General features: G+C 38.5%; 1 protein-coding gene across 3 annotated transcripts in view; it reads left to right on the top strand.

The window, feature by feature from the left end:
- LOC106056374 (organic solute transporter subunit alpha-like) overlaps positions 1-22,207 on the top strand; it is a 53,951-nt gene extending 31,744 nt beyond the window's left edge. For all 3 annotated transcript variants that reach the window (XM_056020799.1, XM_056020798.1, XM_013213083.2), the window contains 5 exons: positions 13,498-13,571; positions 14,323-14,481; positions 15,032-15,143; positions 16,969-17,221; positions 20,436-22,207. In XM_056020799.1, the coding sequence (XP_055876774.1) occupies positions 13,498-13,571; positions 14,323-14,481; positions 15,032-15,143; positions 16,969-17,221; positions 20,436-20,644 (807 nt within the window). In that variant the 3' untranslated portion in view covers positions 20,645-22,207. The remainder of the gene's footprint in view (positions 1-13,497; positions 13,572-14,322; positions 14,482-15,031; positions 15,144-16,968; positions 17,222-20,435) is intronic.
- The last annotated feature ends 3,031 nt before the right edge of the window (positions 22,208-25,238 follow it).

The following is a 25,238-nucleotide window of genomic DNA, read 5'->3' as shown; positions in this document are numbered from 1 at the left end:
TGTCTTTGTTGATGTTAACGTGTCTTTGTTGATGTTAACGTGTCTTTGTTGATGTTGACGTGTCTTTGTTTCTTTGTTGATGTTGACGTGTCTCTGTGTCTTTGTTGATGTAGACGTGTCTTTCTTGATGTTGACGTGTCTGTCTTGATGTTGACGTGTCTTTCTTGATGTTGACGTGTCTTTGTTGATGTTGACGTGTCTTTGTTGATGTTGACGTGTCTTTGTTTCTTTGTTGATGTTGACGTGTCTTTGTTGATTTTGACGTGTCTTTGTTGATGTTTACGTGTCTTTGTTGATGTTGACGTGTCTTTGTTGATGTTGACGTGTCTTTGTTGATGTTGACGTGTCTTTGTTTCTTTGTTGATGTTGACGTTTCTTTGTTTCTTTGTTGATGTTGACGTGTCTTTGTTGATGTTGACGTGTCTTTGTTGATGTTGACGTGTCTTTGTTGATGTTGACGTGTCTTTGTTGATGTTAACGTGTCTTTGTTGATGTTGACGTGTCTTTGTTTCTTTGTTGATGTTGACGTGTCTCTGTGTCTTTCTTGATGTAGACGTGTCTTTGTTGATGTTGACGTGTCTTTGTTGATGTTGACGTGTCTTTGTTGATGTTGACGTGTCTTTGTTTCTTTGTTGATGTTGACGTGTCTTTGTTGATGTTGACGTGTCTTTGTTGATGTTGACGTGTCTTTGTTGATGTTGACGTGTCTTTGTTTCTTTGTTGATGTTGACGTGTCTTTGTTGATGTTCGTCCCGAGACATGACGTTAAACTGCGCTCCTCTTTCCTTAGCACTTTTGGAGCTCAAAAGTGCCCTACTTCTTTTCTATCACTGTGTCTGCCTCCTCTTTTCCTAAGTCTGCCTTCATTGATCATCACACTGTCTCCTTAACTTTAAATTCTCACTACGTCCTAGACCAGTCCGTTTGCCGTGGACTGCGACGGGTAAGGGGGGATAAAGAGATCCTGGTGTTTGAGTGGTGGCTATCTGAGGATAAACCACAACAACACAATACTTTGGCTCCAAGTTCCCCTAGACCTGAGACCCAGATGGCCCGCTCTGGGTCAACCGGCTGGTCATGCCGAGCTACCAGCATAGGTCGTCGACCTATGCTGGAGGGCGGTGGCTGGAGGGTCAATCAGGGAGCTGCTGTATCGGACACATGTCCGATGTAGCAGCTGACTGAGTATAGCACCTGTGTAGCCCTGGCGGGCTCATTCTGGACATCCGAATGGCCCGTCCCCTTGTTGGACTCGATGGCGGGTGGGGAGCACAGGTGCCGAATTAACCAAAATATATATGGACAAAAAAACACACACAAAACTACTTGCCCCAGACCTATGTCTGGGCAAGAAACGACGAATTGACGATAAAAAAGAGGAGGTCCCAAAAAGCTGTGCCACCTGGCCATCATTTCTGGTGGTTAGATGCACAGAGGAGGGAAAAAGCCTGACCAAGTTGAGCCCTTTTATTATCTATAAGGGACTCAAGTCAGTAGTGGGAGAGCCCAAGAGTGTGTCTAAGCTACACAAAACAATGGAACTCCTTGTAGAAGTAGACAGCAAGACACACTCTGATGGGCTTTTAAGATGCAGAAGACTCTGTGATCTCCAAGTGGAAGTCATGCCACACAAGAGTCTGAACACCAGCAGAGGTGTAATCAGCTCTAGGGACCTACTGGAATGTTCCGAGAAGGAAATAGTGGAGGGCATTGAAGGAGTCACCCATGCCCGGCGCATTACCAGGCGCAGGGAGGGTGAGGAGGTCAAAACCGCCACTATTATCCTCACATTCGGAACTAGGACACCGCCAGAGTATGTGAAGGCAGGATACCTACGAGTTCCAGTGAGGCCCTACATACCTAACCCCATGAGGTGCTTCAAGTGCCAGGGTTATGGACACGGCGCGGCAGTCTGCAAGAGGAACACTGTGTGTGCCAGATGTGCTGGAGAGGGTCATGAGGACAAGGGCTGCACAGCCCAGTTCAAATGCCCAAACTGTCAAGCTGGCCACTCAGCCTACTCCAAGGACTGCCCTGTGTGGAAACAGGAGGTTGCCGTGCAGGAGTACAAGGCAAGAAACGGATGTACCTTTAGCCAGGCGAAATCGGCTGTACTGGCCCTACCCAAGGGCCAATTCGGCTTGACAAAGACCTACGCCCAGGCTGTTGCTAAGAAAGGAAGATCCATAGCCACACAGACGGACACATTGACCCCACCACCCCCTCCTCCTCCCCCAACTCAGAAGAAAACACCGCCAAAGAACACACCTCTGAAGAAACAAGAAAGCCCTGTTGTCATGCTAAAGAACAGGTTCTCTGTGCTCGCTGATGAGAGCATGGAGACTGAGCAGCATGTCAAAACCAATACTCCGGGAGAACCCGGAGACATCATGTCTGACACAGGTTCTCCTCAGAGAACCCAGCCAGACACCCCAACCTCTACCGAGTTAGAGGTTGACCAACTCCCTAAGGGGAGAAATCAAAGCGGAGAGGATGCCCGAGGTGAGAGAGGAGGAAATAACCTCCGCTCTAACCAGAGGGATCTCCCCTCTCCAGAGAGAAAGACTTCCCCCAAAAGGGGGTTGTCCTCCTCTCCATCCAAACCCAAGAATAAAAATACCAAGGTCACTGGAATAAAGGGAAACCCCTCCGGGGGCCTCCCAAGGCCAAATAGCTCCTAGTAGGTCATCTAGAATAAGCCATGGATTCCAGAATTGTACAGTGGAATTGTAGAGGCCTCAAGGCCAATTACGAGGAAATGCAGCTACTGATGGACTCTGAGACTCCTGTAGCTGTCTGCTTACAGGAAACATTTCTGAAAGATTGCATCAGCTTCCGAAGCTACCGTGCTTACACCAAGAATGTTGAGGATGCAGAGAGAGCATCAGGTGGAGTCTGTATCCTTGTGAAGGATAGCATCCCCCATGAGAGGGTAGAACTACAGACCACACTACAGGCCGTAGCAGCTAGGATAACGCTTCACAAGGTTATCACTTGCTGCAGCCTGTATCTACCACCAGGCGCTCCATTAAACCGAACAGACATGGAGGACCTATTGAAACAACTCCCCCGGCCTTATTTAATCCTTGGGGATTTCAATGCCCATAACACCATGTGGGGATCCAACAATACCGACACAAGAGGTCGTATGCTGGAGGATATCTTCCTCCAACATGATTTATGCATACTTAATGATGCATCACCGACCTACTTGCACCCAGGAACTGGATCATTCACATGCATTGACCTCACCGTATGCGTCCCCGGACTTCTGGACGATTTTAAATGGTCAGTTAGCAATGATCTACGGGGAAGTGATCACTTCCCAATCATCATTACTAACAATCTCCCTTCATTGGGACGACCTCAGCGGTGGAAACTGAATAAGGCCGATTGGGAACAATTCCAAAAAAGATGCTCTGAGGATATCACAGAAAATATCCTCCATGAACAGAACCCAGCTGATACCTTTGCTAGCAAGCTACTAAGTATAGCCAGGAAAGTTGTACCCCTAACCTCTGCAAATCCAAAACGGCCTAGCAAACCATGGTTTGATAAAGCTTTCAAAAGTGTTATTGGTGATAGGAAAAAACAACTGGCTGCATTTATAAAGAATCCTTCCCAGGAAAACCTAAAGCTATTCAGGATAGCTAGAGCAAAGGCTAGACAAACCATACGGTCAGCCAAAAGGAATTCCTGGAGAAGTTTTGTCGGCAGTCTGGATGCCAAAACTTCTGCTAGAGCGGTTTGGAAGGCAGTAAGGCGAATCAAAGGGAAAGAATCAAATGCAATAGGGCATTTGAAAAACCAAGGACGAACTGTCACGTCCCCCAAAGAAATAGCTGACTGCCTGGCATCCTCAATAGCAGAAAAATCATCCACTGCACACTACACGCCAGAGTTCCAAAAAGTCAAAACCAGGGAGGAAAGACACCCCATTGATTTCAGGTCAGAGAACAATGAAGACTACAACAAACCGTTCTCGCTTGAGGAACTGAGGGAATCGCTGGACAAGTCACATGACACAGCGCCTGGAGAAGACGAAATCCATTACCAGTTCCTCAAGCACCTTCCCGAACCCTCATTGGCAGTCCTGCTAGGGGTCTATAACTGTGTGTGGCAAACAGGCGCTTTCCCAAACAGCTGGAGGAAAGCCACAGTTATACCGATACCTAAACCGGGAAGAGACGGCTCTGACCCAGCTAACTATCGACCAATAGCACTAACAAGCTGCATCTGCAAAACCATGGAAAGAATGATTAACAGTAGGCTGGTCTGGTACCTGGAAAGGAATAAAGTGATCTCAAACTACCAGTGCGGATTCCGGCAGGGGCGGACAACAACTGACCACCTGGTAAGGCTGGAAGCTTATATTAGAAATGCATTACTCAGAAGAGAACATCTAGTAGCTGTATTCTTCGATATAGAAAAGGCCTACGACACAACCTGGAAACATGGCATTCTACGTGACCTGGCGCTTATGGGGCTTAAGGGACACCTCCCCCGTTTTGTGGAGGAATTTCTGAAAGATCGAAAATTTCAGGTTCGAGTGGGCAACTCCGCTTCTGACACTCATGACCAGGAAATGGGTGTACCCCAGGGCAGCATTCTGTCAGTCACCCTGTTCAACATTAAAATAAATAGCATCATAAATGCGCTGTCCCCTGGCATAGAGTGCTCTTTGTATGTTGATGACTTTGTCATTCTTACTTATGGGAAAAACATGAACACCTTAGAAAGAAAATTACAGTTATGTTTAAACAAAATTCAGGGTTGGGCAAACTATAATGGCTTCAAATTCTCAGACTCCAAAACAGTTAGTATGCATTTTTGTAATCTAAGGGGACTCCACCCAGACCCTGAACTATTTATACACAAAAAGAAGATCCCTGTCGTGAAAACTACAAAATTTTTAGGCCTCACCTTAGATTCCAAATTTAATTTTCTCCCCCACATTAAGGAACTTAAGAAGAAATGCCAAAAGTCATTAAACATACTAAGAGTACTCAGCCATACGGACTGGGGAGCTGACAGAGATACCTTGCTGCTGCTCTATCGGAGTCTAATTCGATCTAAGCTAGACTACGGATCCATAATATATGGAGCAGCAAGGAAGTCGTACCTAAAAATACTGGAACCAATACAAAATGCTGCCCTGCGTCTCTGTCTCGGCGCGTTTCGTACATCACCTATCCCAAGTCTCCATGTGGAGGCTGGAGAACTCCCCATGGATATAAGAATGAAAAAGCTTGCAATGCAGTATATAGTCAAGCTAAAATCCAACCCCACGAACCCTGCTTTTGACTCCATATTTAACCCCACAGAGGTAGAACTATACAATCGAAGGCCTAACGTCATACAGCCGTTGGGCCTTCGAATGAGAGAACCCATCCAAAATTTAACCCCACCCATTGACCAAATCTCTAAAATAGAAACCCCTCAGAATCCTCCTTGGCTAATGAATAAACCCAAATTAAATTTATCCCTCCTTAATTTCAAAAAAGAAAATACAGACCCAAGCATACTACAAGTCCACTTTAGGGAACTGCAGGAGAGCTACGGAGATTGTGGCACCATCTACACAGACGGATCCAAAATGGAGGGAAAGGTCGCGTGTGCCTGCTCCTTTCGGAACAAAACAATCTCCCGTAGACTCCCTGATGGCTGCTCCATCTTTACGGCCGAATTGCACGCAATATTGCTTGCACTTATGGCCGTAAAAGCATCAGAAAGGAGTAAATTTATAATCTGCTCCGACTCCAAATCTGCATTGCAAGCTTTGGGGCGGATGAAGACTGACATCCCATTGGTACATAAGAGCCTGAAGCTGTTGGACCAAATAACAGCCGACCGTAGGGATGTCACCTTCATCTGGGTCCCCTCCCATGTTGGCATTGAGGGAAACGAAGCCGCAGACAGAGAAGCAAAGAGAGCCCTAAATCATGCGGTGTCAGGAACACAAATTCCCTACTCGGACCTGAGACAAAGTATTGCCTCTGCTACCTATCGAGAGTGGCAGAACCGATGGGAGGCTGAGACTCACAGTAAACTCAGGCAGATTGTGGCGGATGTCAGGTGGCGGCCCACATCTAAGGGTCTGACAAGGCGTGGTAGCACAACCATGTCCAGACTTAGGATTGGCCACACCTACATCACGCACTCTTTTGTACTGAAGAGAGAGGAGCCCCCACTTTGCGAGTACTGTGACTCTCGCCTCACCGTGGAACATATCCTCGTTGATTGCCCCAGATACCAGGATGTCAGGGCGAAATATTTTAGAGCCACTAATCTAAAAACACTATTTAATAATGTCGACCCTGGGAAGGTACTGGGCTTTATTCGGGAAGTGGGGCTATCTACGAAGATCTGATTTCTGAATTTGTGAACATGCACTATTTACATTAGATTTTTACCAAATATTTAAATTTTTACTACCTTTACTATTTTAACTGTGAATAGACCTTGATTTTAATTATATGACTGTATAGAATCTGGCCCTTGTTGTTTAGAGAGAGAGTGGTCCTTGAGGGACTGCAGGCACGACATGGCCTAAATTGTGCCGATGTGCCTCAAATCAACAAATCAAATCAAATCAAATCTGTCTCGGCGCGTTTCGTACATCACCTATCCCAAGTCTCCATGTGGAGGCTGGAGAACTCCCCATGGATATAAGAATGAAAAAGCTTGCAATGCAGTATATAGTCAAGCTAAAATCCAACCCCACGAACCCTGCTTTTGACTCCATATTTAACCCCACAGAGGTAGAATTATACAATCGAAGGCCTAACGTCATACAGCCGTTGGGCCTTCGAATGAGAGAACCCATCCAAAATTTAACCCCACCCATTGACCAAATCTCTAAAATAGAAACCCCTCAGAATCCTCCTCGGCTAATGAATAAACCCAAATTAAATTTATCCCTCCTTAATTTCAAAAAAGAAAATACAGACCCAAGCATACTACAAGTCCACTTTAGGGAACTGCAGGAGAGCTACGGAGATTGTGGCACCATCTACACAGACGGATCCAAAATGGAGGGAAAGGTCGCGTGTGCCTGCTCCTTTCGGAACAAAACAATCTCCCGTAGACTCCCCGATGGCTGCTCCATTTTTACGGCCGAATTGCACGCAATATTGCTTGCACTTATGGCCGTAAAAGCATCAGAAAGGAGTAAATTTATAATCTGCTCCGACTCCAAATCTGCATTGCAAGCTTTGGGGCGGATGAAGACTGACATCCCATTGGTACATAAGAGCCTGAAGCTGTTGGACCTAATAACAGCCGACCGTAGGGATGTCACCTTCATCTGGGTCCCCTCCCATGTTGGCATTGAGGGAAACGAAGCCGCAGACAGAGAAGCAAAGAGAGCCCTAAATCATGCGGTGTCAGGAACCCAAATTCCCTACTCGGACCTGAGACAAAGTATTGCCTCTGCCACCTATCGAGAGTGGCAGAACCGATGGGAGGCTGAGACTCACAGTAAACTCAGGCAGATTGTGGCGGATGTCAGGTGGCGGCCCACATCTAAGGGTCTGACAAGGCGTGGTAGCACAACCATGTCCAGACTTAGGATTGGCCACACCTACATCACGCACTCTTTTGTACTGAAGAGAGAGGAGCCCCCACTTTGCGAGTACTGTGACTCTCGCCTCACCGTGGAACATATCCTCGTTGATTGCCCCAGATACCAGGATGTCAGGGCGAAATATTTTAGAGCCACTAATCTAAAAACACTATTTAATAATGTCGACCCTGTGAAGGTACTGGGCTTTATTCGGGAAGTGGGGCTATCTACGAAGATGTGATTTCTGAATTTGTGAACATGCACTATTTACATTAGATTTTTACCAAATATTTAAATTTTTACTACCTTTACTATTTTAACTGTGAATAAACCTTGATTTTAATTATATGACTGTATAGAATCTGGCCCTTGTTGTTTGGAGAGAGAGTGGTCCTTAGGGGACTGCAGGCACGACATGGCCTAAATTGTGCCGATGTGCCTCAAATCAAAAATCAAAATCAATCTTTGTTGATGTTGACGTGTCTTTGTTTCTTTGTTGATGTTGACGCTTCTTTGTTGATGTTGACGTGTCTTTGTTGATGTTGACGTGTCTTTGTTGATGTTGACGTGTCTTTGTTTCTTTGTTGATGTTGACGTGTCTTTGTTGATGTTGACGTGTCTTTGTTGATGTTGACGTGTCTTTGTTGATGTTGACGTGTCTTTGTTGATGTTGACGTGTCTTTGTTGATGTTGACGTGTCTTTGTTGATGTTGACGTTTCTTTGTTGATGTTGACGTGTCTTTGTTGATGTTGACGTGTCTTTGTTGATGTTGACGTGTCTTTGTGTCTTTGTTGATGTTGACGTGTCTTTCTTGATGTTGACGTGTCTTTGTTGATGTTGACGTGTCTTTGTTGATGTTGACGTGTCTTTGTTTCTTTGTTGATGTTGACGTGTCTTTATTGATGTTGACGTGTCTTTGTTGATGTTGACGTGTCTTTGTTGATGTTGACGTGTCTTTGTTTCTTTGTTGATGTTGACGTTTCTTTGTTTCTTTGTTGATGTTGACGTGTCTTTCTTGATGTTGACGTTTCTTTGTTGATGTTGACGTGTCTTTCTTGATGTTGACGTGTCTTTCTTGATGTTGACGTGTCTTTGTTTCTTTGTTGATGTTGACGTGTCTTTCTTGATGTTGACGTTTCTTTGTTGATGTTGACGTGTCTTTCTTGATGTTGACGTGTCTTTCTTGATGTTGACGTGTCTTTGTTTCTTTGTTGATGTTGACGTGTCTTTGTTGATGTTGACGTGTCTTTGTTGATGTTGACGTGTCTTTATTTCTTTGTTGATGTTGACGTGTCTTTGTTTCTTTGTTGATGTCGACGTGTCGTTGTTTCTTTGTTGATGTTGACGTGTCTTTGTTTCTTTGTTGATGTTGACGTGTCTTTGTTTCTTTGTTGATGTTGTTGAAATTCAATAAAACACTTGCGATTGTCGTTTCCAAATAGTCTAAATTCTGTAATTATTCTAAATTCTGTAAATCTGTAAATATTTTAATTTCTGTTAATCTAAAGATAATAGGCCTAGCTCTTTACATGGGTGCTTGGTCTGGTCGTTGGGTATGCGCTTGGGACTGTCTTCGCGATGATTCCGAGTTCGAATCTCTTTTCCGTCATCCCCTGCCGTCCAGCAGGATTGTGTTGAATTTGGACGTAACAAACTTCGTTTCTGGAAGAACGTCCCAAACTGACAAACACGTGACCTCAATTGTTGAGCACAGTTGTAAGGTTTGTCGACTTCAACAGAATCAAGTTGGATGTTGAATCTGCGTTCTTCTTCCATTCTTCAACAAATATATTCAGTGTTATTGTACAACATCGGTTGTATCTCTCTTGTCAGAATTAGTCAGAAATACTAGCTGATTGCTAGGTCAACTAAAAAGACCTTCTTTCAACACGTGGGGTGTATTCGCTTTTGTAAAACAATATACGTGTACATGTCTATGTATTTAATGACTACAGTTTTTGTTAAACATAAAGACTCCAAACATTTTTAGTGTGTGTGTTGCTGACAGTGTGATGTCATAGGATAGATACAACAACAACAACAAACTAAAGAGTGTTTCTGAAAAGGATTTGGGGAGGGGTGATATTAGCTTTATTTAATTTTATTTCTTTGAATAGGGAATTGAATGTTTATACTTCATGTGGTAGATTGTATACACTCATATTAAATCTATACTCGGTTTCATGTGTAGCCCTACAGGTTAATGTTTGGTACTCCCCTTCCCTGTAGAGGAGGATCCTCCATTTTCACTGTTGTCGTATCTGACATCTCTAGATTTTTGTAACGGCGTCGCCTTGATTTAAACGTGCCACCCACGCACCTTATCTTCCCTTGTTTACCGGACTTGAGAACATAATGAGTCTATTTGTGTTGGAACCTAAGGTTGAACAGCCATTATTTGTCTCGAAGTTCTAATTTATGGTTTGTTCAATTCTCAGCATTGATTTTCGTTCTCATCTTTTAAACTGCAAGACAGAAACGAGAGAAAGATTGAAATGTTTAGACGTGTGATAGAGTGAATAAATCAGAGAGAGAGAGAAAAAAAAAGACAGAATAGCTGCTAGTCGTGTAGTGTACCTTTCCGATAGTCGGACTGTCATCACGATCATTCCAGGTTTGAACCCTGCCCGCTGCCACCCTCCTGTGGAAGGTTTGGTAATAGTAATAAGTAGTACTCTTCATTTCATTCAGGACAGCCTGAAACGTAAACAAAACCAGAAGACAGAAATAATGGGCGGAATAAAGTCTTTCACATCATTTTAGGTTCATTCCAATCTGTAACATCCATGACAAAAAGTGTGCCACTAATGGCTGTAGACATCCTCCGGGGGAGGACAGCAGGCAGGTTAGGAACCCGGAACCACCGAGACGACCTAGCGATCATCCATCATGACCAGACAGCCATCTTGTTTTGCTATAGATCATTCTAGATCCTCTTACCGTAGGTGAGCTCAGGTGCAGTACCCTTGCAGTTCCTCAGAAAGAGAGTGCTCAAAGAGAGGACAGGTGTGTGATAATGAATTGAATGACAAGAAGTTATAAGGGGCCATAATGTAGAGTCGTAGAGTCTAGACGAAATTCGGTCGAGAATTTATTTATTTATTTATTTTTGCCTTTCCACTTTTGTCCAATGTAAAACATTTTTGTTACATTTCGTTCAATAATCATCAACACTCGGGAGTTTTCCTCTGATAAAAGAAAGATTTCATCATTATGTTCTAGGCCGCTACTAAATGTTGACTTATGGACCAGTGAGTCACCAGTGGGGGGTTTCCACACGAGCAAATACTTAATCTGCAAGACTCTTTGAATGAAATGCTCGTATCTTTAAGAAATATATGGCTGTTAAGAAATAAAAAAAAAGCTGTTTATTAGGCACTGCCCGTGCTCTGGGAGTATGACAGAAACAGATGCACGCACTTAGTGTTCTACTTCAAATAGTGACGTATTGCTTGCTAGGGTTTAGGGCCTTGTCTTCAGTTGATCACGGTTCCTAGACTTTGTTCACGAAGAAGTCTAGTTATTGATCTTTGTTATAGGAATAACTAAATATAGAACAACATTGATTTAAAAAAATAACTTTTTGAGATGCCTACTTGTTTTCTAGATTTTCTTTAAGATGTTTATCCTGACATCTAGACCTTTGAAATGCATATCTCGACATCTAGACTTTCTTTGAGATACCTATCTTGTCATCTAGACCTTCTCTTTGAAATGCTTATCTTGACATCTAGACCTTCTCTTTGAAATGCTTATCTTGACATCTAGACTTTCTCTTTGAAATGCTTATCTTGACATCTAGACCTTCTCTTTGAAATGCTTATCTTGACATCTAGACCTTCTCTTTGAAATGCTTATCTTGACATCTAGACCTTCTCTTTGAAATGCTTATCTTGACATCTAGATATTTTTTAAAAGATGCTTGTCTTGATGCAGTGGGACATCAGAAGTAGATCTATATAAAAATACACATTTGGAAAAAAACGTTGTATACGTCTCTGCCTGTGCACCAAATCGAAGCCTCGTTGTCGTGAGGACAGAAACGCCAATACTTCCTTGACACCTACACGAAGAAAGCGTCTACCAGTATAGAATTACAAAGAAAACAAATAATTCAGAAAATTAATATTTCTGCGGGATTTGTTTTCAACTATAAAATATATTTTATGCGAAGATGAAGTTACGGTAATTTTTGAATGCACCAACTTTTTGATGATCACTAGGTCACCATGTCACCGATTAATTATTGTTTTATTTCCCAGTTTGAAAAGAAAAAAGATCATCAAATGAGTGCGAGTTGTAGCCATTATTGTTTTGCTATCAAGCTCCAAATCAGCAGAGCGTGTGGAATGTCTTGGAAATGCTCTGGCGTCCAATAAATCCAGCTTGCTAACTTTATCTTATCTTACAATAAGCTTGTTTTGTACATTGATACCTGCAAATAATGTACTGGTACACTTTAGTGTAAATTATCAACACAAGTACAAAATCATTAAAATACCTTGTACGCCATATCCTAGAACCACTTGTGAGTTTTTCGTTCTCTGTCACCAACACACAATTACACACACACTAAAACAAATCCCTTTCCATGCACATGTCTCTATGGTTCCTCTGTTTTTTAGTGACCAAACTGTTTTCAAATTATTTCAGTGGGTTATTTTTCTCTCTCAGGGAATCTCATTGATTGTAATGTTTTCTTTCTCAGGGAATCTCATTGATTGCCAAGTTTTCTTTCTCAGGGAATCTCATTGATTGTAATGTTTTCTTTCTCAGGGAATCTCATTGATTGCCATGTTTTCTCTCTCAGGGAATCTCATTGATTGCCATGTTTTCTCTCTCAGGGAATCTCATTGATTGCCAAGTTTTCTTTCTCAGGGAATCTCATTGATTGCAATGTTTTCTTTCTCAGGGAATCTCATTGATTGCAATGTTTTCTTTCTCAGGGAATCTCATTGATTGTAATGTTTTCTTTCTCAGGGAATCTCATTGATTGCCAAGTTTTCTTTCTCAGGGAATCTCATTGATTGCCAAGTTTTCTTTCTCAGGGAATCTCATTGATTGCAATGTTTTCTTTCTCAGGGAATCTCATTGATTGTAATGTTTTCTTTCTCAGGGAATCTCATTGATTGCAATGTTTTCTTTCTCAGGGAATCTCATTGATTGTAATGTTTTCTTTCTCAGGGAATCTCATTGATTGTAATGTTTTCTTTCTCAGGGAATCTCATTGATTGCCAAGTTTTCTTTCTCAGGGAATCTCATTGATTGCCAAGTTTTCTTTCTCAGGGAATCTCATTGATTGCAATGTTTTCTTTCTCAGGGAATCTCATTGATTGCAATGTTTTCTTTCTCAGGGAATCTCATTGATTGCCATGTTTTCTTTCTCAGGGAATCTCATTGATTGCCATGTTTTCTTTCTCAGGGAATCTCATTGATTGCCAAGTTTTCTTTCTCAGGGAATCTCATTGATTGCCAAGTTTTCTTTCTCAGGGAATCTCATTGATTGCAATGTTTTCTTTCTCAGGGAATCTCATTGATTGTAATGTTTTCTTTCTCAGGGAATCTCATTGATTGCAATGTTTTCTTTCTCAGGGAATCTCATTGATTGTAATGTTTTCTTTCTCAGGGAATCTCATTGATTGTAATGTTTTCTTTCTCAGGGAATCTCATTGATTGCCAAGTTTTCTTTCTCAGGGAATCTCATTGATTGCCAAGTTTTCTTTCTCAGGGAATCTCATTGATTGCAATGTTTTCTTTCTCAGGGAATCTCATTGATTGCAATGTTTTCTTTCTCAGGGAATCTCATTGATTGCCATGTTTTCTTTCTCAGGGAATCTCATTGATTGCCATGTTTTCTTTCTCAGGGAATCTCATTGATTGCCATGTTTTCTTTCTCAGGGAATCTTATTGATTGCCATGTTTTCTTTCTCAGGGAATCTCATTGATTGCCATGTTTTCTCTACTTATACCAAAGTCCTGTGTTCTCTGTGAACAAGCTACTTTTTTGTAAGTATAAGCAACAACTTTTGACACTTTTTTTGTGTGTAAACATTGACATGTCAGGAACAGTTAAAACATATATCAATCTTAACTTATTCAGATTAATATATAGAGTTTTAGTAATTCATTCTGATTCTGTAATATTTTTTGATAGGCCTACAATAGTCTTGGGTATTTGGCCACATTGAGGTGTGGATAATTCAGACTTTATATAAAGATTTTATTAACTGTATTTGTGAATAAATTAGTACTTGAAATATTTTTCTGGTCTAAGGGTGATTGATCTGTCAGTACATCACATTCACTCACATTCACATACCATGTATCACTCCATTCTCTATAGAACATACTTACCTTCCTTCACCAATCACAAATATCAATCATCCACATACATTCTTTAAACTCATTCACCAGTCACCTACTTTCTTTCACTTATTCACCAGTCATCTTTCATTCATTTTTCACCAGTCACCTACTTTCTTTCACTTATTCACCATTCACCTACTTTCTTTAACTTATTCACCAGTCACCTACTTTCTCTCACTTATTCACCAGTCATCTTTCTTTCACTTATTCACCAGTCATCTTTCTTTCACTTATTCGCCAGTCATCTTTCTTTCACTTATTCGCCAGTCACCTACATTTTCTTCTCTCATTATTTAAATTCCTCATTCCTTTTTTTTATTTTTGTTTCAACTTTGACCTGTCACTTTTCATCTTTGAACCCCTTGTTCCCATTGTGCTATTTTCCTTCCAGGTATATCTCTGCCTCCATGTACAGTTTTGTTTCCCTGTTATTTGTCTACACTGGAGGCAAAGACAAGGTGGTGCAATGTTTGACTGCCAACAAAATCAGGCTGCAGTCACCCCCATGTTGTTGCTGCTGTTGCTGTTGTCCGTCATATGAAGTCACTAGGTGAGTTTTATAAGTACTCATCATCATGCAAGATTAATATATTTAACACCTCTAACATTTAAAGTGTGTCATTGTAAATAAATGTTGAATTACTTTCTTGCTCCATACATCACAATTATGCTTAGGAGTGAGTTAATGTCAGTCAAGAAAAGAATGCAGACCTAACAGATCCATGATTAATAATGTGTCTCTTATAGTCCTTAGACTTTCTGGTAGTACTTATTTCTTCTCCTTGATTGTTTGAATCTCTCATATATTACAAGTTTTACCATTTTATTCATGAAAACATTTTAATGTCATAACCAGCATGCTTATCTCTCCTAATAATCTTCACGCATCATCAAAAAGACATAGTTTTGGTTTAGCAAAGCATTAGACTGTAGAGATGAATCTCTTTGTTTTGAAACCCAGACATTCCTGAGTCCATTCCACTTTCAAAACAAATTCCTAAACCTTTGCAATGTGTGAACTGGTAAAATCTAAAAGTCGTGACATGCCTTATAAAAGTAAAAAATTCCTTGGGTAATTCTACTTATATTTTGACTTTCAGGGAGAATGTTCAAAGACTGACTCTATTAGTTGCACAAAATGCTTATCTGCAGCCATTGTTAGCTTTTGTGTCTCTTGCACTGTGGCTTGATGATAAATTTACAATAGGAAAGGTAAGATAAGAGACATACGTGTATTTATTTTGGAGGTTTCTCAATACTTTTAGATTTTCATATAATTTTCTTTTAGCATTAATATAGCATTTATTTAGCAAAAAGTCTCACAAACTTCACTTTTTTTTTTTTATTTTTAGATCATTTATAGATTGGTTTGGTTTGGTTTTATTCGTCTGGATATTTTTTTTTCCTTTTGATTATAATCTTATATAATACAGACTTTACTTCAAAAAAGATCTTCTTCTTCTTCATCGTTCTCATTGTTATGTTGGAGTGTTCATATGACTAGACCAATACATGAGATGAACTGCGCTGTGGTTTCCAAATCAGGGAGCTCTCCACATAGTTTTCTTTCTATTTTTGGTGATTTGGGGCCAATGTCTTATACAGGCCTCTTGGTAAAGAGAGCAGTTTTGGAGGACGTGGTCGGCATTTTCTGGTGATACTCCACATGGGCAGATTTAACTGGTTCCAATTTTGAGCTTCCGGTACATGTTTTAAAAAAAAAAGATGATTACCTCCTACGCGTCATGCATATAGTCATGCATATTAACCAATGACCTAAATTCTGCCAAGTCATTAGTTTTTATGGCTAGCTCAGGCAACCCATTCCATGCTCTAATAGTGCTAGGGAAGAAGGAGCATTTGTTCAAATTTGTCCTAGCATATGGAACGAGGAATGTGCCTTTATCTTTGTGTTTTTCTGAGTATTTTATTAAAGTTTGTATTTGTATTTGAAGATTATGGTTCAGTGTTTTATGTATAATTGCTACTTTACTTTTAAGTCTTCTATCATGTAGGCTTTCTACATTTAGTGATTTTACTAAAAGTGTTACTCTAGTCAAATGTGAATATTCGTTTGTTATGAATCTCACTGCTCTATTTTGTGTCTGTTCGAGTTTCTTAATATTTCTTGAGTTGAAGGGTGACAAACAGAGGATGCATATTCTATTATTGGCCTAACCAAGGTTAAATAACATTTTAGTTTTAAGTTCCTATTTGACTAATAGAAATTTCTCTTCATTTTTCTGGATGGAAAGACATGCTCCAATTTGATTCCCATTTTTGTAATTCATCTAATTTTCTTTGTAAAATTTCTGTATCTTGTGTTGTTTTTATTGTTCTATATATTATGCAATCGTCTGCAAATAATCTTACTTTTGTTCCTGAACTAATGAAATTTGGTAAATCATTTATGTAAATTAAAAATAGTAGTGGACCTAACACTGTTCCTTGAGGTACACCTGAGTTAACTGTTATTGGTGTTGATTTAGAGCCATTTATTATTACAGTTTGTTCTCTCCCTATCAGAAAATCTTTAATCCACTGATGCAATGGATCATCAATGCCGAAATATTTTAATTTTTAAGCAAACTATGGTGGTGAACTTTGTCAAAAGCCTTGGAAAAATCTAGTAACATAGCATCTATTTGCTCACTATCATCTAAACCTTTTGAAAAATCATCAATTAGTCCTATTAGTTGTGTTTCACATGATCTATATTTCCTAAAGCCATGTTGGTATGGAGTAAGGACATTATGTTTGTCTAGGTGGTTTATGATGTTTCTACATATTATGTGTTCTAGGATTTTACATGTGATGATGGTAATTATAAGCTATATTCTGCTATATCATTCCTTATTATATCATGAAAGTAGCTCATGGCTAGTCCAAACCTGTAGTTTGAAAAATAAAACTCATTTGAAGTTTTTCTGGGATTAGGGATCTACAAATTAGCAATTAAAAGTTTTACCATTTTATTCATGAAAACATTTTAATTTTATAACCGGCATGCTTATCTCTCCTAATAATCTTTTTTCAGATTGATGCATCCAATGGCTATCCTTACATTCTGATTCTCAGTCAGACTTCATTCCTGTTTGGACTCTATGGACTCTTCATGTTATTTGAGTTGTGCAAGGAGGCTCTCAAACCATTGTTCATAGCTCCCAAATTTTTTCTCATCCAATTTGTAATCATCCTGACTCTCCTACAAGGGTCCATATTTGGAACATTTTCTAAATATAACATGCCTTCCTGTAGAGGAATTCTCTCTTCAGCAGTGAGGGGAAGAAGTAAGTGATTCAACTATAATTATAATTGATATTGATAATTATTATTCAGTTCACTGTCAAAGTGGAGCAAGATGTGTGCCTGGACTATACTTGTAATCTACAGCTTGTATATCAAAACATTTACCTCAGAGATAATAGAAACTAGTATTATACATTTTAAAATTAACAAAACTATGCTTAAAAATGATAATCTACTGATATTGTCAATAAATAATTAGTTTTCAAAAAACTATTTTATATTTTAAATAAGTATGCAATGAAATCATGAAATAGTTTCCAACATCTTTCATATGAAATGAAACAGAACAAAAAAGATAGATGTCTTTAATGTCACTAATGGTTGACTTAATTTTCCTATAAGAGTTGCTTTGAGTATTTAAACTTTCTTACCTTGAGAATCATTTAGGGACAGCATTTTCTTTCTAAGTTTTAGGGCTTTGTAAAATTCAACAATACATTTTTCAACTTATTTATCATTTAGGGACAGCATTTTCTTTCTAAGTTTTAAGGCTTTGTAAAATTCAACAAAACATTTTTCAACTTATTTATTGCTTGGATCTGCTACATCCTGAGACAACTTCACTGTCATTCACTTTGCTAACATGCTTCAACTTCAAAAAGGACACAACACAGTAGCCTAAATAGGGATGTTCTGCCCAAAACTATGAAATGAAAATAATTGCTTAGAATAATAGTCAGAAAAATTGATTAAATCACTGTTCCCTTGCATATCAACTTCATTGAACTGTATACTTGTACAAAAACCTAAACCACTGTCTGCTCATAAAAGAGGTTTTTGCTTATGGTTGTGGTTCTCAACCTTTTGGCCCGGCGAAGCTTTTTACAATTCTCCACTATGCGGCGATCCCCAACCGTAAAATTATTTTCGTTCTATAAGCATAAGAAATCATAATCCTAATGTAAATATCTGGTATGTATTGCCAAAGTTTTATGTTTAATCACATAATATACGTCAAATATAAATTGCTCTTTAGAATTAAATAACAACTATATCAAATTGTATCTTTGACTTGCATCTACGTATCTATTTCTCATTCAATATATTTGTGTTGCATACTTATGTGACAATTTGAAAAGCATGCTGGAACAATAGTTCGCTGCCATGCCACAATATAACTGCACCTGTCTGATCTTGTTTCTGATTCACCAAGTCAGGAATTCTAGGGACAGTCTTTGCAAGATCACAACAAATGTCATCTTCAGCATCAAGTCTTTTTCTGTATTTAGACTTCATAACAAACAGACTGGAAAATTCGTTTCGCAAAAATATATTATTGGAAACGGATTTGGAAAAGGCGCAAATCAGACAATCGGTAAATGACTGCAAACATTTGAATCAAATTTGTGTAGCTGACATTAAAGAAAAATCATTTTAGCTGCATCTCAATTGAGTATAAAATACTGCTTTTTGTATGTCTCAGTTACATTTTCAACTTTGATATTGAATAAACTTATGGCAAACAAGATGTCAAGTAGATTTAGAAAGTATGATGGTATTAAGTCATCAAGCATTCAAAAAATCTATTTTACAGAAACTATCATTTTCACTGTTTGTCAGGTTCAATGTCATTTTCCTCTTAGGGAGCAGATAAGATTGGCAACATGTTTTTGTCCAATTTTGTTTTCCAATCTAAAGTTTTATTTGGAAGGATCGTATTTTTTTTCCCAACAAATCAAATCGAGGCATGCTGCATTTGATCCATTACTTCTTGTAATTCTTGTGGCAGTATCTTCATTACTAATATTTGTCGATGAGATCCCATGGCTTTCAGTGACTCATTCTTTACCAAACATTGAAATCCAGACCAACATACTAGCTGGCTTGAAGCAAAAGGTGTGTATGCACCACTAATATTTTCCCAAGAGATATTAAACTTTTCCAAAAATGAACAAACTTTCTCACATCATGAGCTGGTATTGTTGTTTCAAGAGTTTTACGAAAGAAAAACTTGTCTTAAAAATCGACATAATTTCTATACCTAACATTACATCTAAAATTCTGGGTATCCTTGTCAGCGTTAAAGTCTTATAGATTGGGCTTATAGAACTTTGTTACAAATGACACATTGGGGTTTTTGTATCCCTGCTTGAACTATTTAAGTAAAATTGACATTATATTTTGTTTTCTTTACGTTCTTTCGATAGAGATCCATGTTAATTGTTTGTTTTATAATAAAATGTTACCTCCAATAGCATGGAATACTAAAAGATTAAGTATTATAAATTACAAACGAAATAGCTTTTCAATTACCTCAGGAAGTCACCATATGATTCTGAAATGGTGTCACATTACATTATGCATTAATTCAAACTGTCAAAATCGTCATTTGACCCCCAAGGGGAACGTGATCCACAGGTTGAGAACCTATGGCCTATTTTTTTTTTAAACAAATTATTGCAGAAAATTAAGAGTTAAAAAATGTATGTACCTTTTAACAGCAACCTGTAACCCTTTTAAATAGCAATCTACACTCTTTTTTTTTCTGCCAATATTTAGTTTTGCTCAAATACACCAGATTTTTTTTTTTAAATATTTGTGTTTCTATGTGTATCATCATTTAACATTGGTTGCAGTGCAGTTTGTTTCTTTTTTTTCTTATCTCTTGTTTGAATGAGAGTACAAGTCTTGGGTATCCTCTCCATGTATTTGTCTTCAATGTTCATCTTGTTTTGTTTGTCCTTTCATAGCATGTATCACATTGCCTTGTGTTAGGTCGATGGCTGCTCTCTTTAGGTGATCTACAGCTCTGTTTATCAATGTTTGGCTTTTTGATCAGCTAGCTATCAAGTGCATCTTCAGCAAAATGTACAGGTTATGGGGATGTGTCCCTTGGCACCATTTCAATTTTTTTTTTCACTGGTGATACATAAGCATCTATCCATTCCATTAGTGCTACAAGAATAGCCAGCATCTATAACTCATAAGAATCTAGAGATTAAGAACTGATTTGCATTCATCAATAGTTGACCTACTTCATATTGGACTTTTTTAATGCTGCTTTTGTGTGTTTTGTTCACTTTATTTTCTTTTGCCATTGTGCCTGGACATGTTGATGTCATTTTCAGATTATAATCTTATGACATTAATCAATAGTTGGTGTAGTTTATATTAAACTTTTTTTTTGTTTTAACCTTTTTAAAAATTTTGTTTGTTCTGTTGTCATTACATATGTACATATTTTTTTCTTTTCAGCTTATTATCTCATAGCATTAATCATCCAATTTTTACTGCTGATGATTATTTCAAGATATTTTTATCGAAGGCCACAAAATAATGTTAATTTTGAAATCAGTGCAGAGACGGATGAGATGCCCAATCATGACTCAAGTATGCATAAACTTATGGACAAAATGGAACAGCCTGAAGCTGAAAAAGATCTTGGTGTGGAATCAAAAAATTAAAATACTTTCAGACAGAAGCTGAAAATGTAGCTGTTGAAATCTTGGTATATTTTCTCAACATTTCAAAACATTGCTAACTATTGTACAGATTGAATTTTTTTTTATTCATTCATTAGCTTTGAGTCCAAAGTAGAAAATGTAACAATGGGTTAAGATTATCAAATTATTTGTACAACCCAAACAATGTTATTTTTGCACATTGATCTTATATACATAATTGATATTTATTGAACACTTATTGATTAATAAAGAACTTTATTGTACAACTAGTTGGTAGTTTCTGACAAAACCTTCTCTGTGAAGAAATTGAGCTTTTATCATTTTCTGAAAATCTTTTTCTTTTTTTTTTTAACTTAGGTTAACTAAATCTGATTGTCATGCTAAATTAAAACTTATTACTTGTTGGCCAATCAAAACATTTTGGTACAAACTTAAGATTATCCTAGGCATTAGGCATGTACATAGAAGTAGTTCTGTTTTAAACTTCTTGTAGTTATGAATGGGCCTTTAGATTCCATTCACTTTGTTAATAACACTATATAACTAATACAATTATTATTATACACTTATTGAGCTATTATGACATTCTCTGCCTTTATTTTTTTTTAAAGCTAGTCAGTGCTCTTCTTTAGTGCCTTGTTCATTCAAACTCACTTGGTCAGTCTGGTGGTGCAGAAATGTTCAGTCACTGTATCAATTGCTCCATGAGATTATTAGATAATATGGCATTCAAAGAATATATATTTTTCTACTAAATGATATCAAAATGTAAATAAAATCTATCTAGCTCTATTTTTAGCCTAAAACATTAAATGTTATATGTGCTCAGTATTTAGATGTTTCATTGCTGTAGTTTTATAATGGATAGAAACAAATTGAAAGTGATATTTAAAGACAATGTTCATTTGTATGATGAAATCCTATTAAATGTAAGCACTTTTGAACTCAGTCATGTAGTCAAGCATGCAGTAGTCATAAAGGTTGTGAAAGCCTGTATTTTTTGTGAAGTAATTTTATTTTTTTTTCTGTTTTGACTACTTATTCATATGTCGGTTGCTACTTAAAGAACTATAACTCTGTGCAATAGAAGTTGGTAAGACAAATAGTTCTCTTTTTAAGAGACTTCACTACAGTGTAGCTCATGTGTTGTTTATATTTTTACATATACATTTCTCAAATCGAACGAATACTATACAATAATATTTTTTCTTTCTTTTAATAAATTTAATGAAATACAAAATATCTAGAATTTCAAAACATTTATTTCCTATATTTGTTGCAGCATTTACATTTGTTCTCCTCATATTGAAGCTTACTTCATTTCCATTTAGGTGTATGACCAACAGAGAAGATCTATTGTAATTGACCTGTGAACATTTATTGACCTCATAGACTGTTTTGTACATCTATATAAATATGTTCTCTTTCTTTTGGTGCAATAATATTTTTGAATAAGTTTTCTCTTGATGGTATACCATATCTGTTCTGTATATGGTTGTGTTGATGTATGTTTAGTGAAACTCTTAAAGGTGTTGAATAAAAAAATTTATTTAAAAAAAAATCCATATTTGAATCAGTTTTTTAAATTTATTTTGTTGTTTCTTAAACAAATAAACCATTAATTCATCTTTTTTTCCCCATATACAAGTATAATAAAGGCAAGTCAGTGATATCTATTTCTTTAGCAATAAACTTACCCGTTTTTTTTTCTTCTTTTGACAACTGTTCTCACTATTATTATTTAAATGTCAAGCACGCTAAATTAAACTTCACTGTTGCCAACTAAATAAAAGAAAAAGAGAGCTCTAATTTGAACAACATCTAAATGCGTGCACAGTTTCTCTTCGTATCACATCTCCTTTAATACCGCAATAACGTGGAGGACGTCATTCTATTCTCTTTAGAAGTAGCGTTTGTAATAGATGATTTAAGATCAATCAGTTATAGAGTCATGGACCTTCAACAAACAAGTTACCAACACTTCCTTGATACACAGGATAGACCTCAAAAAGCCAATTTAGTTTTTCCCTATGTATCAAGTGCTGACATGAACAGTTTTTTAAGTGGACATTATAAGTACATAAAACAACAACAAACTTTGACTTAATAAGCCATGTTCAGCTCATTACTTTTCAAGGTATTTTATACAATGTTGTCGCATAGGCTTTCAATGTTGAAAGATTGGACGCTGAGGCTGAAAGAATTCAAGCCTTTGAGAGTATATGCTTCAGAAAAATGCTGGTTCTCAGATACCGGAGAAAAAATGAGTTTGTAATTTTACAATTCAACACTGGCTGGCAAAAAGAAGGGACACCCCTCCCCCCTCAATACTATGAAGATAAAAAAATCTGTGCTGGTTCAGTCCTATTGTAAGACAAGTCTGACTGTCAAGCGCTATCTTTCAGTTACAGTGGAGGGAGCACGAAAAAGGGTCATCTTACGAAAAGCTGGCTAGATAACGTACAAGAATTGACCGGTTTCTCTCTTTACATCCTGCTAAGAGCAGCTGCTGACCGGGTCAAGTGCTTAACACAGTCACAGCACTCCTATAAATTGAACAAGTTGGCCAGCATCCTATACAATATTTACTTAGCCTACCTTGCCTGTTGTTGGTTTCTTGCTCAATATAAGAGATAGATATATTTATTTATAACAAAACAATAAGTTATGTGCAAACATCGGAATGAAAAGATTTTAAAGATTCTGATTCGGCTCCAGATTTTTCCTTCAGGATTTTCCAAGATTTCATAGCGACTACTGCACAAAGCTTACAGCTTTAGGTGACAATTACTCACCATTCTTCTGTCAGTGATAATAGTTTCGCCGGACCCATCTTTGCCACACGTTAAGGCCAGAAGTTGGACTGCTTGTCAGTGCTAGTTGAGACGCATGCCATAGCCATTGGAAGCATTTTGTAGGCAGCGGAGTGCTTATTTCCATTACCACTTCCAACTTTATGGAACCAATCATTAATTAATTCATAACCATGGTGAGACTATTTCATGATGGCATGAAGGCTCGTGTCCAAGAAAGTGGAGAACCATCAGAGCCCTTCGAAGTATCAAACGGGATAAAACAAGGCTGTGTCCTAGCACCTACACTATTCAGTATCATGTTCTCCGCTATGCTGACAGATGCATTCACAAATAGAGAAAACAACGGGATAAATATATCATACAGATTTGATGGTGGCCTATTCAACCCGAGGCGGCTTAAAGCAAAATCAAAAACAAATGCAGCAGTAATCAGAGACTTGCTATTTGCTGACGACTGTGCCCTAAATGCCTGCTCTGAAAACGATCTGCAGAGCATAGTCAGTGACTTCTCAAGAGCATGTTCAGACTTTGGCCTTACCATCAATACGAACAAGACTGAAGTCTTATATCTACCTGCTCCTGGGAAAGCCTACTCGGATCCAAGCATTACTATAAATGGACAGGATATAAACGCAGTGGACAAATTCACATATCTTGGCAGCACACTCTCCAGAAATAGAAAAATCGATAGTGAAATCGACCTGCGTATCGCCAAGGCCAGTGCATCCTATGGCAGACTGTCTATAAATGTCTGGAACAGACGTGGTATCACCACAAACACAAAGCTAGGGGTCTATAGAGCCGTCATCCTCCCTACATTGCTCTATGCCTCAGAAACATGGACAGTGTACAGTAAACATGCAAAGAAACTAAGCCACTTCGACATGACATGTCTGAGAAAAATACTAAATGTCTAATGGCAAGACAAAATACCTGATACAGAAGTCCTTCGAAGAGCGTGTCTGCAAAGCATCCACACAATCCTGATGCAGTCCCAGCTGCGATGGGCAGGTCACGTCTACAGAATGGAAGACCACCGCGTCCCTAAACGACTCTTATATGGCCAACTAAGCGAAGGAAAGCGCTCGCAAGATGGTCAAAGAAAGCGCTTCAGGGACACCCTCAAAGCTTCTCTGAAGGCGTTCAGCATAGACCCAGGCACCTGGGAGACAGAGTCACATGACAGAGCACCATGGCGTCGCGCTGTGAAAACTGGCGCACAGGTTGCTGAGGAAAAAAGAACAACGCTGGCAGAAGAAAAACGCCAGAAAAGAAAAGCAAGACAAACGACACTAGCTCCAGCTGGAATAACCTGCCCAGTGTGCGGCCGAACATTCCGGGCTCACATCGGTCTCACCAGCCACATGAGGAGGCATAAAACCCCAGTGCAAAGCCCTCAGCCCCCTGGATGACAAAGTGGTCATCATCGAACCACGATGGACGAACTATATAAGCCTATATATTTGATATAACAATTCACACGTAGTCCTAATGTTTGAGGGAAACTGTTATAAACATGGACTACATTTCGTTTTCTATAGATATAATGTTTTTTTTTATATGTAATGAACACATTGTAAGACAAATGTTTCATCGATAATAAAGATGTTATTATTGTTATATTAGAAACGAACGAGTAATCATTCTCTGGCACTGCCATAGTCGAGTTTCGTTAAAGAGAAACAAAATTCATTGTGGTCCCTTTATCAGTTTACACTGAGGAATTATCTGGTGATGTGGCAGGTCTGCAGCAGTACCGCTCTCTGACAGGCAATGAG

Source organism: Biomphalaria glabrata, chromosome 2 (assembly GCF_947242115.1).
Source record: "Biomphalaria glabrata chromosome 2, xgBioGlab47.1, whole genome shotgun sequence".
Classification (NCBI taxonomy): Eukaryota; Metazoa; Mollusca; class Gastropoda; family Planorbidae; genus Biomphalaria; species Biomphalaria glabrata.
Note: the sequence above shows the minus strand (reverse complement) of the source record. Positions and strands in the feature narration are given on the sequence as shown.